The sequence below is a fragment of the Acartia tonsa genome, chromosome 10 (genome assembly GCF_053477335.1).
Source record: "Acartia tonsa isolate MP-2025a chromosome 10, ASM5347733v1, whole genome shotgun sequence".
Taxonomy (NCBI): domain Eukaryota; kingdom Metazoa; phylum Arthropoda; class Copepoda; order Calanoida; family Acartiidae; genus Acartia; species Acartia tonsa.
The window spans coordinates 10,606,215-10,626,902 of NC_137269.1; the positions used below are offsets into that span (position 1 = coordinate 10,606,215).

The 20,688-nt window shown below is 32.8% G+C and overlaps 1 protein-coding gene across 1 annotated transcript in view; it reads left to right on the forward strand.

Annotated features, from left to right (window-relative positions):
• Positions 1–4,519: 4,519 nt before the first annotated feature.
• Positions 4,520–20,688, forward strand: part of LOC145330430 (uncharacterized) — a 59,631-nt gene continuing 43,462 nt past the window's right edge. Inside the window, exons 1-6 of the mRNA XM_080175065.1 lie at positions 4,520–4,604; positions 5,538–5,597; positions 12,574–12,663; positions 13,862–13,945; positions 15,608–15,650; positions 15,814–15,906. Coding sequence (XP_080031191.1) covers positions 5,540–5,597; positions 12,574–12,663; positions 13,862–13,945; positions 15,608–15,650; positions 15,814–15,906 — 368 coding nt within the window. The 5' untranslated portion in view covers positions 4,520–4,604; positions 5,538–5,539. The remainder of the gene's footprint in view (positions 4,605–5,537; positions 5,598–12,573; positions 12,664–13,861; positions 13,946–15,607; positions 15,651–15,813; positions 15,907–20,688) is intronic.

Below are 20,688 nucleotides of genomic sequence, written 5' to 3' on the forward strand. Positions count from 1 at the left end.
TCTATTTTTAGTTGTTATCACAATAAACAGTAAATCCAAGCCTGTTCTATTTTTAGTTTTATCACAACACAACAAATTGTTTGCCAATCTTTGCTCATAAATCTATTGTTTAACCATCACACCAGGGTGGTAATCCCTGCAATGTGATATAATATCTGTTTTTCTAGATGGGTGGCTGCGTTGTAGCCTCTCAGGATACTTGGAGTTGACGTAGTTTTCTCTGCTTTGGTGCACTACACTCGTATGTTGGCTCGCAGCTCGCAGCTATGTGGCGTGTTTCAGCCTATCGGCGGCAGGGAATGTCCCGTCCTGATAGCGCCGCTTGCAGCTATGTGGCGTGTTTCAGCCTATCGGCGGCAGGGAATGTCCCGTCCTGCTAGCGCCGCTGATCCAAATCCGGCTGATGGCGGCAGGGAATGTCCCGTCCTGCTAGCGCCACTGGTTCGGATCCTGCTATCTCTTGCAGTAAAGTTGGCCTATTTTCAGCCGTTTACACTTATTTGGCTTGTTTCAGCCGGTCCGCAGGCCTGTTTCAGCCCTTTGAGCGCTCAATTCTCCCTTAGATGTCGGCGCTTCTCGCGGTTCTTCGTCAAGTTTCGCTGTCTCGCTTCCACAACTGCCGGATGCAGAGTTAGACTTTGCTGTCCAGGGTGGGTAATTCAGGTTGCTTGTGTCAGTTTTGCCAGTTTCACTGCTGGGAGTACCTTAGCCTCAGATGCGCGTCTGCTCTACACTTGTGGTTCGCCGTAATCTCACACAGCTGTCACCAAAAGTTGTGGTATCCGCCTAGGGTAAATGGCAGACACCAGAGTTCGAATAAAGACTACGGCAGTGTGAACAGACGTGGACACCTATACTATAGAGAAGCTACGCTTCTCTAGCAATCACTAAATAATAAACATAGTCTATTCAGTTGTTTCTTTATTGCAGGTTTAAGGATAACTGAAGCTATATACAACAAACAATAACTACATGGATAGGAATAAATAATCATAACATAAAAGCATTATAATACATATACAATAGTCAGTTTGGGCAATCATGATCCCCCATCCCTGGAAAGGGTGGGGGGAATTAAGAATACAGTTAACCATAATATAAATACATATGGATTAGGAATAAAGATAGTTAAAGATAAATCATACAGTAAAACATAGATAATTGCAATGGTTAGGTAGATGGCTATCCCTGTCTGGGGCAGGCAGGATAGCCCATGGAACAGCACAATAGGTAGATAAGCATAGAGGGGTTGAGTGGTAGGTCTGGGTACTAAAGAGGGAAGGTTTGATGATTACTTTGACAACAACAGTCTGTGTGGGGGTGATTCTATCAGGTGAGGGAAGGCTTAGATCCTTTATCCTCAGGGTTGAGGTGGTGCTGATAACTTGGTGGTTGAAGGGGAAGGTTCTGGTGCTCAAGATGGGAGAGGGAGGGGTAACACCCCTCCCTCCATTTGCAGGACAACTGAGAGATGAAATCAATACCGTTATCTGACATATTTTCAGGTGGCTTTACAATTGTAGAATAACAGGATTTAGCTGGGTGCGTAGCATCACTATAATGTCTTGGTTTCTGCATGGTCCAGAGTTGCCGCATACCACAAAAACACTGTTCCTTTCAGTAAATTAATTAGAATGAGCAAAATTTCTTAATCAATTTTCCGACTTTTTGTTGAATATCATAATTAGATTATATATAATTTTATGTGCTTTCTTTTGACTATGCTTTAAACATTAGCATTTATAATTTTTTTTCTTCATATATTTAAATTATTCTAAAATATGAAAAGGTTAAAATCTCGTAAACCCCTTCTAAATCCTTTTGTAAAGGAAGGTATGAAGATATTCTTAATATCAATTTTTCTCTTTCTTCACTCACACCCACACTATTTTATAAGTACAATATATTTTTCTTCAATATTTATATTTGTAACGTTCTTTTTTTTGAATTTTGAATTATATTCTTGATGTGTATTAATAAGAGATATTCGGTGCATTCACACAGAGTTTCTGTTGAGCACTGATGCACACCCCACCTTATTTATAAAAGAAATTGATAATAAGGGGTAGATTTTTCCCTATGTCTATCCTTTGATGGGGGGGGGGGGGTCAACCCGCTTGTTGTTTTAACTACGTGGAAACCCGATACCTAATATGACCAGAAAAACTTTTTTAACATTCCTAAATTAACAATAAGAGCTGTCTGTTTCTGAAAGAAGGATATTCCGACGTACGGACAGACTCTGTTTATAAAACATCTTCGCTTTAAAGATGCTAAAAATGTTCAGTTTTTTAAGTTTTTAGACCCACATGCATTTATTTGGAAGTGGAATTCTGAACTGTAAAAATATATATAAATATATTTATTCTTCCTCTCATCTTTGTGTGGTTAAACTAAAGTCTTTTCTATCTCAACATTTATCTTTTCTTCCAGATTATTATACAAAATTATTACCAGGGTTGCCCAGATATTTAAAAAAATTATTATCAGGTTTGCCCAGATATTTTAAAAATTATTATCAGGGTTGCCAGAATATCTTCAAGATTATTATCAGGGTTGCCCAAATATTTTCAAAATTGTTATCAGGGTTGCCCAAATATTTTCAAAATTATTTTCAGGGTTGCCCAAATATTTTTAAGATTAATATCAGGGTTGCCCAAATATTTTTAAAATTATTATCAGGGTTGCCCAAATATGTTTAAAATTATAATCAATTACCCAGGTTATCTATGGATAGTTTTAAGCCATTTTCTTTGAAGCAAAGGTTTAAAAATATTCTAAATTATAGGTACTTTGAGTTTTACAAAACATTCGACTTATAAATTTAGTTTTTATTAGGAAGGCAATTTTTCTCAAAGTGCCTTGTTAAGCATTTAAGTTTTAAAAACATTTTTCAAAAATTTTAATAAAGGGAGGAGTTGTTTTTAGGAGAATTGATAAACAAATGAAATATAAACTGAACTCCTCCTTATTTTCAATTTATTTATATTACAAAGTAGAACAAAATGTCTGTCTGTTTGTACCGAAGGATCTCGCTAACCGTTGGGTTCTCCTTTACTGGGTAGATTCTCAATGGTACTGGGAAGGTTTTTAACTATTTTCTTGGGGGGTGGGACACCCCCAACCCCCTAAAAAAAATGAAAAATACCAACTCCCCCCTCAAAAAAAATTTCTTTTTAAAACTAAAATTAAAATATTTTTTTCTTTTAAATCTAAAATACGAAAAATTAGGTTGATCAAACCTCATGGTTCAAAGCCCCTAGAGGCTAGTGGCGAAGCCGTTTTTTTAAGGTAAGGGGGCGTGTGGTTATAAGTGTTGAAGAAGGTACATTGTGTGAAAATAATGAACACAGTAAAAGTGTCGGACTGATTATGACGTAACAAAAAAAATTAGCCAATAAGAGGCCACTATAAATTTTACCATTGATCAATAATGGCCTATCATTGGCAAATTTTTTTTGTTACGTCATAATCAGTCCGACACTTTTATATGTGTTCGAAAATAATTGTAAAAAATATCAAAAACAAAAAATAATTGCTTAGACGTCAGCTGTTTTTTTTACGATTAAATTATATCCATAGTTTTTTTTACGATGAAGTTATACCCATAGTTTTTTTTACGATGAAGTTATATACATTTTCAGATTAAATAAAAAACTATGCCATTGGCTCGAAGTTCCACCCCGCCACCGCCACCCTCATCTTCTCAACACCTTCAACAAAATCAGGGAAGCAAGGCCATCATTATCTCTTCGTAGTAGAATATAGGCCACGCACAATGGTTCTCAAATCTTACGTTTTGAGACATTGCTGAACAGTGAGGAAGGACATGGTATCCTAAATACTGAAGTAAAGTGATGATTGTATGTTTCTATGCCCGTTAAGATTGTGAAAATAGCTGGACGAACCAATATTTTCATGATTTTTTGTTAAATATTTGTTAATTATTGGCCCAGTGCACTGGGGGGGGGGGGGTCATATTTCCTACATTGCAGTGTAGGAAAAATGCCCCCCCCCCCTCCTCCACCAAAAAAATATTTTTTATACACCTTTAAATTGTAGATAATATCAGACCAAAAAAAGATACAAAGACAAGGATTTTTAAAATTTTTTGATATTTGAACAAGTTGTCAAGCTAAAAAAAAATATAGGGCACATTAGGTATATCAGACAGGATACTTACTTCTTATGTTTGAAATTCTACATTTTATTGCTTATAATCAAGGAGAAGACAAACCCCAAACTGTCCCAGTTTTGAGCAAGCCGATTCCTGTGACGTCATATAAAAAGGGAAGGGGGGCTGAAAATCTCTTCCCTTTTCTCCCGTCTCTTTTGAAGAGATTTTCTTCCCCCCTTCCCTTTTTCTTTCCCGAAACGTGTATGACGTAACTGGAATCGTCTTGCTCAAAACTGGGACAGTTTGGGGTTTGTCAAGGAAAAGATATATTTGCCATTTTTTTCTTTTTATAAACCAAAACAAGAAATAGTAACGATTTTTGAATGGTCTTGCTTGCAGGGAGGCGGGGAATACAACCAGGATTTGATCCATCATATTCACGATGGTTCAGCTGGTGTTGCTGGTATCACCTGTTGTGGAACCGCTCAGGGATCAATACTTAAACCTTATTCAATAATTCATAGTCTGATTCTTAAATTTTATTTTTATGATTTCTCTAAAAGAGATCTTTTCAAACTTTATCTTTGAATTTCAACCTCAAACTAGTTTTTAGAACAAGGTTCTTCCAACTTTCGGTCAATGATTACCAAGAAGTAAAGTATTATTGACTTTTAGTCACTATAGAAACGTGTTTTTTTTCATTACTTGTTCTTTATTTCAAACTCATTCATAATTACCAATATCTTTAGAATCTAAACGTACAAAAAAATTCGATTCATCTTGAGCCAAAGGTCGCACATAGGAATATTTTTCTTGTATTCAAAATGTTTGTTTTGATGCTGTTTTGTAAGCAAAGATGCAATTGGAATCTAGAATCCAGCCGCAATCAACTGCACATTCTGCGGTTATGAATGCAAAAGCGTTTTTTGCGGCTGTGGTTTTAGAGTTTCCTACAATTAATATTAATTTTCTAAAATATAATTTTTGAAATAGTGGCGTCTAAGTTTTGAGAGTAAAAAAGAGAGGAGTTTTAAATTTTGATTATAACCCTTAACGGTCGGTGGGGGTGGGGGGGGCATTAAACGCCCCCCTCCGTTTTTTTCTATCTCATTTTCTGTGTGTGAAAGATAAAGAGCCCAAACTGCGTGACTTTTTAAGTATGGGTATGACACATAACTGAGAGTTGGAATTTTTTGAATATCTCCATCCTGGCGGGCACAGGATGCCAGCAAACCTGGCAGGGTCATCCAGGTAAAGAGCAAAAATATTTTTGTGACTAAAACAAAGCATTTTATCATACCCCCGACCGATTAAGGTGCGGCAAGGGGCCCGACTGTAAAGGGTTAAGGAGGGCATTTAACACCACCTCCAAAACCCTTATTTACATTTTGTAATATATAATGTTACGTATTGATCCTATAGATGACATGTTATGGAGATAGACAAAGAAAGTCAACTGGATGCCGAGCTATATTAGCTGGTAAGTGGTCATGCTAAATAGTCTAAAACCTGGCCAAATTACAATAAATTCTACCTGAAATGTGTAAACCAAATGTTTTACTAGCCAGTTTTTCCTATGGTTAATCCTTACGGGGTCTTACCTTGTGCTGCACCAACCCTACAGGGCTAACTAGTACCTAATTCAACCTAACCTAACCTGACCTAAAGCAATATTTTTCTTGAATATAATTAGGTGGTGGAGGTATAAGTGTGAAAGCAATTTGTTTTCTTATGTTTGAATTATATAATATTCTTTGGCACTATTAATTTCATAGGAATAATAACTAATGTAAATACACATTCACATCCCAAGGGATTATAACAAGGATGAAAACATCCATAAGTTGAGAAGCAACAAAACGATCATGTTTGGACAAACGGTCAAATTGAGTTAAAGAGCACATGTTTAGTTAATAAAAAAAGAAAACAAAGAATTTAAAATAAATACAGTTTAAAAATCAAGAAATATTTATGATAATAGAATGTATGACCTTTGAAGCTTGTCAGACAGATTGACGGTCACATTAAATTATACAATAGAAGCTCATTGGTACTGGGGATTATCACCAAAAATTTTAGCTATCTATCTCAAAAAACAGCGGAGAAAATAACAATTTCCCCGTAGCGTTACAGACTGACGGACGGACTGATGAACAGACAAACAGATTAGACGAGTAGCATCGCTACTAAAAAAAGGTAACTTTACAGATGTGGTAACTAATATAATATTTCTTCATTGTTGTATATCTTATGCATAATTTATATCTGTTACGAGCAGGGAGATTAAGGGATAAAACAATGGACAAAAAATTGACTGATACATCTCAAATGATAAAAATAAAATTACCCCCTTTGTCGTTAAAAATTAATGATTGAAAAATTTGGACACTATTAGTTTGGAACAAACCAATCAAAATTCATTATAAGTAACCAAAGTTTTTGAGCCAATACATAATATAACAAGGTTTTAACACTTTGGGTACCCTTTTAATTTACAGTCTTCTTCCTCGCTGATTACGAGAGAAATATATTGTCAACAGGGATTCGGGGATGCGTCAATGATCAGAAAAAAAGGTGAAAGTGTTGCCAATTGTAATCATCTATAATATAAAGTAGCTTGATGTCTGTCCGTCTATCTGTCTGTCCCTTAAGATCTTTGTATCCACTGAACCGATTGGATTCTACTCTTCAGGGAATATATCTACTGTTCCTGAGGTAGTTTTAAACCATTCAAAAAAACATACTCCCATTTTTTAAAATTACCTCTTGGTGAAAAGCCCCTAGAAGCTATGGGCGAAGTCGCTAGTTATTTATAAAGAAGAACAATATAAATACAAAAAAAAAATAAACTTTACAAGATTCAAATGTAACAAATTGTTGAAAGTTTTGTCTATTATGAATAAGTTGAAAAATGGTATAATTTATTAATAATTTTATTATTTGCTAACTGCAAAAATTTCTTTTGTTGTTTTAATGGAGTGATAACTAGTTTTTAAAAAATTTGGAGAGCTGGTTAAAGTAATTATTAAAACTATTAATTTTGATATTGCAGTTGAAATTTCACTATGTATTTAGTAATTTTTTTTTAGCTCATTTATAATTCCCAATATCTTCAGAATCTAATCAAAAGTAAAAAATGTTGACAGTGGAACAAATAATGCCATTTCTCGCGGTCGTACGCCGTCATGCGTCATGTTGGAAGGGTGACGCAAATTTCAGATATCAGTTTTCGCTTTTTGATTTACTATTTTTCTCTATAAGATTATTTAATTCGCCATAATAACAAGATACATTTTTCTGAAATCACAAAATCTGGAATCTGAAATTTGCCTCACACTTTCAACATGACGCATGACCGCTTACGACCGCGAGAAATGACATTATTTGGTCCACTATCGAAATGTTGTGGTACATTTTTAGGAGGAGGATCGCTTGACAATCCTAGTTTATATTTTCCTAAAGTGGTTAAAAATCCGACTTGTCCATTTATCTCTGATTATCTATATATGAATATATATGGGAGTTTTGGCGGATTATTGTGTCAACATTTTAATATTTATTACATAGTTTTTTTTATTTTTCATTCTCTTTTGTATGCTGCATTTACACTTTTTCTATCTCACGTAGATGGAATCAACAAATTACCAATGTTTTATATTACTATATAATCTATTATTTAAAGTAGTAAGGATTTTTTTTGGTCTGTAGCATAAGGTTTCAATAATGACTGAATTCTTCATTTTATTAAAGCTTTACAATTTACATGGCTCCGTGGATGGTTTTAAGCTATTTTATTTTTAAAATTAGAATCCTAGGATGGTATTAGGCTGTAATTATGTTTTCCATACAGATTTGAATACAGAGCACCTAGATGCTAGGCGCACAGTCGCTAGTATTAAATTAACTACAAGGTGTTTCCCCTCAAATTGACTAATGCGCACATAACCCTTATACCCCTTATTTTTGTAATATATTAAAAGTAAGTGGGATTGTCTTTATGCTTAACCCCTTCAGGGGCTATAAACATGCCGCAATATAACTAGCACCATCCCTTATTTTAAAATCATAATGGAGGTTTTTGTGCTCGCTATGGCCTTAGAGCGAACTAATTTAGGCCTTTAAGGTGTTCAATGAATAGGGATTTCCTACCGTTTTTATTTAATTAAAGTTATTTAAACTTATGGAACTGTACACGTATCTTTTCTGAATCAATATTGTCCTCTTTTTATATTATTTATTCAGTCGACATATGCCACTGAAATTACTGTCCATTTTGAAATGGCTTCGCTATTTATATATAATTTGTTTTTCTTTTCAAAATAGATAGCTTTTTCTTAATCATCCTTTAATATCCTAAGGTTGTTTGTCTGACGCAAATGTACTTTTCAGAGAAGGTAAATAAATATTTCAGAGGGGTTTTAGGCTGTTTTCCTGGTCTACCCCAAATTACCCTAGATGCTAGGGGTGAAGCATTTAGTAATCCTTATAATAAAGTAACAGGATGTCTGTTTGTTTGTCTGTACCAAAGGATCTCGCTAACCACTAACTACCCCCCCTTAGAGAAATCGCCCCTAGAAACCCTAGTAAGACCCACGAAAAAGGTTTTAAGTTGAAAGCATTTTTTACACAAATTTTTGGGTCTTTTTAGGTTAATGATATTTTGAAAAACTTACTTGTTAGGCAAAATTGTTTTACATAAAATAACCAAATAAATATTTATGAATGTAGCAGGAAAATGGTTTTTGTTTTATAATTCTAACTTTAATTACAAAAAAGATATAAAGAAAATAAAATTACAACATAATGATTTTTTAGTCTAAAAAGCATAATTAATCCCCTATTAAATGATTGAGATGTCAGAAAAGTATGCAGAGTAACTGTCATAATTAATCCCTTTCATAAATAAGGGTAATTAAATAACCTGAAATTTGCATATAATCAATTCATTCAGTACCTAGTATTTTTTGCCATTAAAAATTGATATTTTTGTTGGAATAAAAAATAAATAATTAGTTAACTTGTTTTTCTTTGTGTTTCATTCTTCAGTTACCAGAAAGATATAATATAACCATCCAAAAATTATGAGAAACAAAAAAAATTCTTTTTCCTCAGTCACTTTTTGAAAACTTTAGCTCTTAAAATCTCCGGTGTTAATGGAAGTAGAATAATTTTTTTTATATATTCTTGTGTGAAAATGTACAGAGAACAAGGACATATGCTACTTTTGATGATAAATTAAGAAATAAGAGCTCTACACCCTAAAAGATACTTTTTCGTGGGTCTTACTGTATAATATAACACTATAATGTATTTTGTTTGCTAATGAATATTTATTGACTTGAGAATAATTTCCCTCCCTAAATGTAACTCTGTGTTGGTGAGCATAATTAATTTATGTTAACCATACCCAAATCCAAGTGTATAAAGATACCTGGAAAAAATATAACAAGATATTACCATTAGTTGTCTTTTTGCCTAATCAATTTTTAATCATAAAGTTAGACACGTTAGAAATGATACAAACCGCTACAATGCCTGTCACCTCTGTATCTGGTCAAAGTGTATTAAAATCAGCCATGTGACGTCATTAAAATGATGGAGATAATAGGAGAAGTGGGAAAGAAAACCCCTGAAAAATAGATGGATAATCCCTTATCATTATGACGTTACAGGGCTGATTTTTGAGACACTTTGTCCAGTTACGTCACCCCTTTAAAAAAGTCGTGTCGTTGTTATGTAATTATAGTGTGACTTGTCTAACTTACTACAATGAACAGATAAAGGTCGTGCAAGCACGGTTATGTTTTGAATTAAAATATTATCCGTATGAAAAACGTAAGGAAATTAGTAAATATAAATATTAAAATGAACCAACTGTCAAATAAGCAACAAATTACCACTATGAATGTTATTTAATTAGCTAGAACTGCGAAACATATATCAATACAATAGTGTAAGTGCTTATATAATATATTTATGTCTAGTTATATTACAAGTTAGCATTGCACTTCATTATCTTCGCCTTATATTAATGATTTTTAACCTTTTTTTTGTAAATATAAAGCTAAAGAAAGAAGATTTTATTTGTATTTTTGTAATAATCTTTTTTTTAAAACTTTTGTAAACAATAAAAAACATTAAACCATCCATTATACATTATACTTAAACATTCATTAAAAGATATCTTGTAAAGTTTAGAAACTAATCTTTACATGTTATGCTTATAAAAATCAGATAGTATTTATTAATCTATACATTCATATAAACACACACACTCACACCCTCACTTACGCACACACACAATACACACACTTACACACACACAAACACACACACAAACACACTTAGACATAAAAAGTTTGGAAGTCATCAGACTATTCTAGACAATGAATAAATAATAACCATGGACAATTATAGGTTGAGGGTAAGGTAGTTATTTTATTCTTAGCAGAAAACAGAAATAAATGTGCGTATTTTCGCGCACGTGCAATAAAAAAAACTTGATACTTTGAGGCTTATTTTCGGTTAGTTGAAGTTAATTAAGGCTCAAGAGTGCCCCGCCGGGATATTACCCATTAAAGAAAGGATTCTGCAGGGTTATTCATACCAGCAAGGGCTACTTAAGTATATTTTGTTTATAATATTGCAATTGAGTAATCTAAAAGTTGACTATTTTATTACATGTATTAATTGCTTTGTCAAAGTTAAAGTGTATTTAATTAAGCCAATTAATAAAAAAAACAGGGTTTATTTACAGTAAGAGTATAGATAAATTATTTAGACAACTAACTGCTCCAAATGCCAGGGACCCTTTTTGTCTGCTAACAATTACTTTCTTTCTTTTTGTGACTCGGCTGTGTTTATATTTTAAGGTTCCCGCATAGGTCTCAGATAAAAATGTCCAAAATCGATCCACCATAGTGTAGATCCTTGTCAAAGGGGGTGTTTTTGGCAGTAAAGGGGTGTATTACTATTCACCCCCCTTAATTTTACACCACCTCTGCACGCATCTGAATGAAAACATAAATGATACACAATAAGGACTAATTAGTAATTAGGTTGATTAATTATAGTATCATTAAATAGTTTTTACATAATTATACACCCTTAATGGAAAATATCTTCTATTTATGAAGTTATATTGAAAACTTTTTTTCATTATTTTTTTACATATATATTTTCTTTTTTAATCTAGAAATATTAAGATTCAAATTATGGATTTTATTGTTCATGTTTGCTAGAAAATAAAATAAAAAGTTAAAAAGGTGCTCTCATACTACCTTCTATTTTGAAATAATTTGAAAAAATGAGAGGAGGTACAACATCCCTTACTGTCAATTTAAAAAAAAAATATAAAGGAGTGGGGTTGTATTAGTGCTCAATGGGCACTTTTTGCGAAAGCACCGATAAAATTACCCAGAAAATTTATTCTATTTAAGTTCATTAAATGTTGAACAGAAAAGATTATGCATCAAATAGACCAAAACTATTTAATTTAATTTAATCTGACACAATCTCACAATATTTATAGTGTTACTCTTAAAAAATAACCAGAATTTTCAAAAAAATTATGTTAAAGGCTTAGCAGTCGTATTTTTACATACATAGCAAAAATGAATATAAAACAAGTATGACAACATTTTTAAGTAGCAAAGCTCTTAAATTTTGATATTTGAGCAGCTAAAGAAATAATGGACAATACGATTTATAGAGTAGCCAAGCATAAATCAGCAAAATTTTCACTTAGAATATGCCTTCTATCTTAAATAGCAAAAGAGAAAAAACAATAGCTACTCTATAATTCACTTTGTCTGTCTGTCAGTCCGATATGCAATGGGGAAAGTGTGAGTTTCTCAGCTGTTATTTATGATAGATGGCGAATTTTTGAGAAGATCCCCTATAACCATGAACTGTCGGTCTGTCAGTCACGCTACACATTATAAATATTGAAAAATAAAAATAGGTTTCGTGATATTTGATTTTAACAAAGGCTCATTAAATCTCCTTACCCTTATTCCCATCTATGATTTTTAGTGAGTTACTAATGGATGTTGTCATTTTTGTTTTAAACTCTCCTGTCGTGCAATGAGGAAACGAGTAAATAAATTATTTTGTCTAACATGAAATAATTTTTCTATGAATGATCCTGTAAAATTCCATTGGCACACATATTAGGTAAAGTGGGGCTTTAACAATATTTGGGGATTACAATTCCATCAAATTTAATTCATTTTCATTAAATTAAGTGTTTATTTTATTTTTATTGTAAAGTTTATATCTAGAGTGTAATATACTTTTGTAGTCAAAATATTTTAAGGAATACTATAAATTAAGATAAAAAAAATGCAATTCCAATAACTTAATAAACAATTTATCGAATCGTATTATAGACAGCTTTCCGCTGATTTTAATCAGTTTTTTGGCCTGAATTCTATACATTATTTAATTTTCTTTAGGTTTGTTATCCCTGACAACCTTGGGAATCTCCATTACCCTACCCTTATGGATCAGAACCCACCATTATGTCCGCCAGGAACAAGAATCAGGTTAGAATTATTAAGGCTCGGCAGGAGTGTGGCAGCCGCGAAAAAGCCTCAAATTTAAACTCATTTGGACTGGGTGATTTGAAAAATGTTTGAAAGCAGGGATTGCGTTATTTGGGTCAGGTTTAGACTTCCAGCTGATTTTAAAATTGATTTAAAGGTTGATTTCCCTGAGGCTTATGAGGCTTATGTGCGGCTACCGGGTTATGATTATTCCAAATAATTATATTTTTATTAGATTTTATGCATGCTATTTTACTTTTTAGATGAACAGACACTGTGCTTTATCACAAAGTTCCTGTCGAACTGTAACCCCCCCCCCCCCCACCCTTATTTTTAAATAACATGAGGGGGTATGGACCTTACGGGACTCATGTCCCTTTAATGTAGAATAATCATGTAATTTTTAAAAGGATTACCTACTTCATAGAATAGCTTTGGTTACAAAAAGAGTTATTGAGTTACTTTAGAATATCGACATTTTCTAAGTTAAACTGGATACATTTTCAATTTTATCTATTTAACCAATTTTAAAGTAAGAAATTCTAGATTTGACCCCTAATTTTTTTTTATAAGTATTGCTCTGCAGTCGTAATAAAACCGGGAATGAGCCTTTGATTTAGGCAGCTTAGAAATATTTCTCAATATACCAAACACGTAATATCATTCTTTTACTTAAAAACTTTATGGAGACTTCAATTAAATCTTGATTGGTCAGAAAAACATATAAACTTTTCGTTTTAATTTTCAAAAAAGGCAGAGGAGTTTTAAATCTGCTTGGCCTATTCTGAGGTGCCCTAACCCTGTAGGTCTTACCAGGGATCTAAAGGGATAAGACAATGACCGATAAATTTATGTACATCTCCATTGATTAAAATTACCCCTTCTGTAGATTAAAATTAGTGTTTGAAACATATTAAATCAACAAATCAAAATTTAGTAAAAGTCTCCAACGTTGTTAAGCCAACGAATAAGAAATCGCTATTGTAAAACTTTGGGGACTAGTGTAATAAACAGCCCTTTGTCCCCCCTCTCTCTCTGAAGGCTTACCCAGTGCCTAACATAACCACATCTAACCAGAAATAAATAGACAAACCATCGTAAAACTCCCCTCCTTTATTATCAGTTTAATTAAATATAAGGAGGAGAGGTCAAAGCTCAACAAGGTTGTTTATGTGATGCCGTTGTCATTATATTTTAGGTCTATTAGAGCTGGTAGTAGACATTGGTATTTTGGCAGTTTGTCCCCAGATCAACAGTCATAATGACAACCATATCAGTATGTGTAAGTATAACAGTTTTTGTTAGATTCGCAACCATAGTATCCGCTCTTCTTCAGGGAGCTGATGGGTTTGGAACTCGGCTCAACACCCCGTCACAACTAAAGATGTTAAAATAGTTTTTATTGCTGCTATGTATGATACGCGACAATAATAGTTAGAGATTTTTGAGTGCCTTGGTCAAATTAAGGTTCAGCTCATTTTAATGCCCAGATGGACTTTTAGAAGAGTCAGTTTTCCGTTGGGGGTGTTATTTGAATTCATTCAATGTCTGTTTGTCTATTGACAGAACTTTTTTCCATTCAAAGGGCATATCATAATATTTCATAAAACTAATTATAAAATCATAAAAAGAGTTAATTAAGAGAGGTTTCATACATTATGAATATTATAATCTGTTTAAATATAGATTCCTTTTGGTTGGGCTTGGCAGCCGCGACAAAGCCTCAAATTTAAACTCGTTTGGATGCTTATTTAAAAAAAGAGAGATTGCCATATTTGGGGTAAGTTTAGACTTTCAACTGACTTTTTAAAATTGTGAAAGGGTTATTTCTCCTAAGCTTATAGGCAGTTGACGCGCCGTTGCCGAGCCCTGCCTTTTGGCATCAATAAAATAGTCACGTTCCTAATATTCTGTGAATTGATGTAGTGTTGGATAATATCCCAGTAGTATAAATACTTTTATACGATTTCTTTAACATCCAGTGGTTATTGGGGAGCTACTTGTAGAAAAAAATATTTTGCATATAACTTTTAAAAAATGTTTATTAAAAGACCAAACTTTATACTTAAAAAATCAAAATTTTGATTTAAACAAAACATTAAGAAAATATCTCTAAATTAATTAAAAGTTATTTCTATTTTGTTAGCCCCGAGTGGCCGGAGGCCCAGACTAACAAAACAATTGTTGATTTTATGATTTTTATTTTAATTTTCGTTGAAAATTGTCTGTCATTCTGGCTATACAGTATACATGGTTTTCATCATGGCAGAGAACCAGTTCTAATCTACCGGGTATTAATCGGTTTCAAAGCCATGCTGTTATAATTCTTTCTTGCAAAGTATTATAAACATCTTTTCGCTGATATAAAGTGTACAATTATAAGATTAAAACTAGTTTTTTTAGCTCCGAGATGCCGAAGGAAAGGGCTTTTTAAAGTTTTTTTTTGATAAATTTTTTAACATCGATTTTTTACATTCTTTGTTTTGTGGGTGTCCTTTATCATGTTTATATTAACCAATCTTTTAAAATTCCTATATGACTAATAGATTAGTTGGTCATTAGTTTTTGCTGACTATCTAAGGCGATTAAATATTTGTACACAAGCTTACTTGTGGTATACTATCTATTTAGATTAACAAAACTTATTATTCATCAGAATATATATTTCAAGTATGGCTTCAATACTGGCTATGGTTGGATTAGAACTGGTTCTCAGCCATAAAACCATAAAATCAAGTATAGCATCGTCTTACAGACAATTTTCAACGAATATTTAAATAAATAAAACATAAAAATAATACCAGTTCTGTTAGTCCGGCCCTTCGGTCCCTCGGGGTTAATAAAACTAGTTTTAATATTATGATTTTTCATATTATAGACAAACAGATAGAAAGATACACAGACAAACGTTATGATACTTTTATACATGTTTTTTTTTTTGTAGATGATTACGGTCCTGAGAGCAATTGTACAAGCATATCAATATTCAGGAACAATTTATAATTTACAAAGAATATAGAATACGTGGATATTTTGACAGGAGATAATTTGTCGTCAATTACACTTAAATATTTTCCCCCTGTCCACTCTATTCTTTTATTTTAATAGTGAAACCGTGGATAAATATATATAAAAATAAAATTGTTTTGACAGAGGAGGTGTAGAACAAGTTGTGTTCTCAACCGCCAGAAGTTGGGATTCTTCAGCTGCTGTTCCAAACGCTGATTTAATACAAAGCATCAGGTATTGACCAATCATATTCCCAGATTTGATACAAATCATCAGGTAATGACCAATCATATTCCCGAATTTGATACTAAGCACCAGATATTGACCAATCTTATTCCCGGATTTGATACAAAGCATCAGGTATTGACCAATCATATTCTCGGATTTGATTCACAGCATCAGGTATTGACCAATCATATTCCTGGATTTGATACAAAGCATCAGGTATTGACCAATCATATTCCCGGATTTGATACAAAGCATCAGGTATTGACCAATCATATTCTCGGATTTGATTCAAAGCATCAGGTATTGACCAATCATATTCCTGGATTTGATACAAAGCATCAGGTATTGACCAATCATATCTCGGATTTGATACAAAACATCAGAGGTGAATTCTTAAAAATCTTTTGCCCCACTAAAATCAGTTTGCCCCACTAAAATCAGTGAGGCAAACTAAAAATTTAGAGGGGATAATTTTGCCTTACTGATTTTAGTAGGGCAAAAGTTTTTTTAAGAATTCACCGCAGGTATTGACCAATCATATTCCCGGATTTAACACAAAGTATCAGGTGTTGACCAATCATATTACTGGATTTGATAGATAGAAAGCTTTAGGTATTGACATATTTCCGTATTTGATACAAAGCATCAGGTATTGGCAAATCAGGTTCCCTGATTTGAAAAAGACCTTTAGGAATTGACCAATCAAGTTCCCGGATTTTTGTTTGAATAATAACAAAAGAATAACTCTTGAATATGAAATAAATCATAGAAATATATCAATAAAAAGTCTTACATTTTGTATTCAATGAATAGCGTGGAACTTAATTAAAAATAATTAATAGTTATTTCTCGCATCGTATTATAAACAGCTTTCCGCTGATATAGAATGTACAATTATAAGATTAAAATCAGTTTTTTTAGCCCCGAGGTGCCGAAGGCACGGGCTAAAAAACTGGTTTTAATCTTATGATTGTACATTTTTATATTCGTAGAAAACTGGTTATAATACGGTGCTAGACATAGTTTTTTCGTATGGATTAGAACCGTTTCCTATCCACCGGATTCGAATGAATACGAGAAAAATAATTAAAATATTTTTTGTTTTGTAAAAAATCTTACTAAAATCACTTTTTTTTAATGTAAAAGAATTAAATATATATTGGAATGAAGATCACTATAAAACTAGCTTTTATAAGACTGAAGAAATAAAGAATACAATTTTCTATATTTAAAATACAAAATACTTTTCTCCCCTTCTATTACTCTTTTGCTTGAATCCAGAAACTTTCTGGAAATGGCTAAGTCGCTAAAAGGTCTCTAAATCCTTTGTAAAATTCTCCAGGGTTCCTGCTAATGTAGGGTGAAACTCAGAAATTGTAGAAAGTTGTAATAACATATTTAATATAAAGTGTGTTACTTTATTTTATGTTTTATTATTATTTGGTCACAACTTGGTCAAAAATGCTCACAAATCAGACCTTTTTCGACCAAAGATACTCAAATGGTTCCTTTACAAGCCCAATCAATCAATTTTAAGATATCTTTATATTTCAAGGAAAATTGATGAAAATACTAAAAAAAGGCAAATTTGGGTGTTACCTTTTATATGCACAGGTACCATAAAATCAACAGAAAAAATACTTATTTTTACTTTTCTGTCATTTTTAAAGTATCATTCTGTTAAATTGGCTATTCTTGAAGGGATTTATGCATTGATTATACTGAAACATAATATTGGACAGAAATTAATGTATTTCAAAGAAAGAAATTTTGGAAAATAAGAAATTCGACCTCTATCACTTCAGAGGACAGCTGCCAACCTCCAGTTGACAGGATATAGTTAAATACTTGTTAGCAATAATAATTAGCCCAAAAAGTAAAACATGAAATTTTTTAATATGGTAAAAAAATGATAATCTAAATCTTAATTTTGGGGATGATGATCTTAAAGATGCTCTTGCTGTTGGTGATGATGACCCAGATGGTATCCAAATACATGAGCATTATGACAACTTATCTATTAAACTATGGTCCGATTTTTGTATTTGTAGCATTCTCCAATCAAGAGAAATCCCAAAACATACAATTTTGGTTTTTAAATTCTCCAATTCATAAGGTAAATATAGTAGTTTTTAAAAGATGGTTATATTTCTTGTTACAACTTTTAATTGGAGGCTGCTACAAATACAAAAATTGGACCATAGTTCAATAGATGAGTTGTCATAATGCTCATGTACTTGGATACGATCTGGGTCATCATCACCACCAGTAAAAGCGTCCTTCAGATCATCATCCCCAAAATTAAGATTTAGATTATCATTTTTTTACCATATTAAAAAACTTTTTGTTTTACTTTTTGGGCTAATTATTATTGCTAACAAGTATTAAACTATATCCTGTCAACTGGAGGTTGGCAGCTGTCCTCTGAAGTGATAGAGGTCGAATTTCTTATTTTTAAAATTTTCTTGAAATATAAAGATATCTTAAAACTGATTGATTGGGCTTGTATAGGAACCATTTGAGTATCTTTGGTCGAAAAAGGTCTGATTTGTGAGCATTTTTGACCAAGTTGTGACCAAATAATAATAAAACATAAAATAAAGTAACACACTTTAGTCCTTTCATAACTGTGTTACTATATAATAAAGTAGCGGCTACGCCCCTTAGATGCCTCTTGGGGCACTTAATGGGGGAAGGGGAGGCAGTCAATCTCCCTCACTTTTAATTTTAGTTAAAAAAAGAAACATTTTCTACCGACTCAACACGATATAGAGAAGTGTTTGATTTCAGTATAGTTATTTTAGGGAAGTAAGGGCATCCATATATCATATGTATTATATTATCCGTTATGAATAAACCAAAGGAAAAACAATAAGATAATAAAATGATATAATAAAATCTTTTTTATATTTTACTAGAATAAAGTTTGTGAAGCCTTGAAATATTCTGTTTACAGCCCTCACATTTGTTCTTCAAGATTGAAAGCATAAAAGTTTTACAGCAAAATTCAGAGAGGGAGGGGACATTGGACTGTAAAATACACCAAAGTTTTATAATTTGTTGTTTTATTTGGTGGATCAAAAACTTTTATTGAATTTAATTGGTTTATTCCAAACTATTTGTGTCGAAACTTTTCAACCAATAATCTATAATACAAAGTAGAACGATGTCTGTCTGTCCGTCTGTCCGTCTGTCTGTCCGTCTGAAGCTTAAGATCTCAGTAACCACTGAACCGATTGGGCTCTACTCTTCAGGGAATATACCTACTGGTCCCGTGATGGTTTTAAGCTATTTTCTTGGGGGGTGGGACACCCCCAACCCCCCTAAAAATGAAAAATACCCCCCCCCCCAAAAAAAAATTTTTTTTTTTACTTTTTCTTTTTAAATCTAAAATACGAAAAATTAGGTTGATCAAACCTCTTGGGGCAAAGCCCCTAGAGGCTAGGGGCGAAGCCGCTAGTTTAATATACGATACAATGGTTAATTTTGTTCTTCTATATATGGATGATGTGTGTGAATTTATTATCCATTGCCTTATCCCTTAAGATCCCTGACAAAACAACAAACACAACATCATACACTCAAATTTATGTAGTAAAAGCAAAGATTGATTTATCCAATTGTAGCAGAGCTGTTTCTACAACTAAAAAATAAAATTAAATAGAGTAATGGGTTGCTTATAGAGCAGTTCGGCTGAATTTATTCTTTGTAAATTCTAGTATACTAATACTAATACCACAAGGCCAATAAATCTATAAGTATAGATGTATAATACTTACACTAACCTAGCTAGAAAACCTGGTAGAAACACTTTTCTTCTGCTAGCAAATTGCTTTCTATTCTGTAGGGACTTGGCTGTGTTTTTTACACGGTATTATCTAACTTTAAAGACCCAATACAAAATCGGGACAGGGTCCCCGCCCTCTAGGCAGAGTTACATAAAGCTCATGCCCCCTCTATTCTTTTACTTTAATCATCCTTTGTAAGTTGTGGCTTTTAAAGTCTGAAATATTAAAAATTAACCTATGGAACAACTCATATTTGAATTGCTGCTAAACAGACTGACATTTTCAAATGTTGAAGAAGAGTAGCTTCACAACTAAAAAATCTTAAACTAAATTTCACAAATACACCATTTTTACCAACTTTATTATTCTGGGTTTTATTTTAAATTTTAGAAAATGTGTTGGGCTATTCGCGGAAATGAAAAGATTAAAGTTAATACAGAAACCAGGGCTCGGCAGCTGCACTTCATCCGCGTGTATGCCTCAGTGAAATCGTCATGTTATAACTTAAAAATTTAGTTGGATGTCTAAACCTATTTCTAAACAGATAATCTATCTTTTCGGATTTTTTTTTTTTTGCACACAAGTGGGTTTCAATTTGAGGCTTATGCGCAGCTAGGGCACGGCTGCCGAGCCCTGACAGAATACACACACATATATATTTTAAAGTTAAGTCTAATTGCAAAATAAATAAGATTCGGATTTACAATGCAATAACATTTTGTTCTTTAAATTTTTGTATAGCAGCGAAATAACTCTGTGACTCATTAGCGCAATATGGTAAATTTTATTTGCTTTGCTGATGTCTAGGGTAGAAACAAGGGCGTTCAATCTTTTTTTTATTTGGGGGGGGGGGAGGGTAAAATGGCGCGCGAAGCGCGCGTCAAATGTTTTTCCCCCCACCCAAAAATGTTTTTTTTTTATCCCAGGGGTTCAATATGCCTGGGGGGGGGGGGTAATTAACCCAACTAAAAAAATTTACCACCGTGTTAAATTTTTTTTG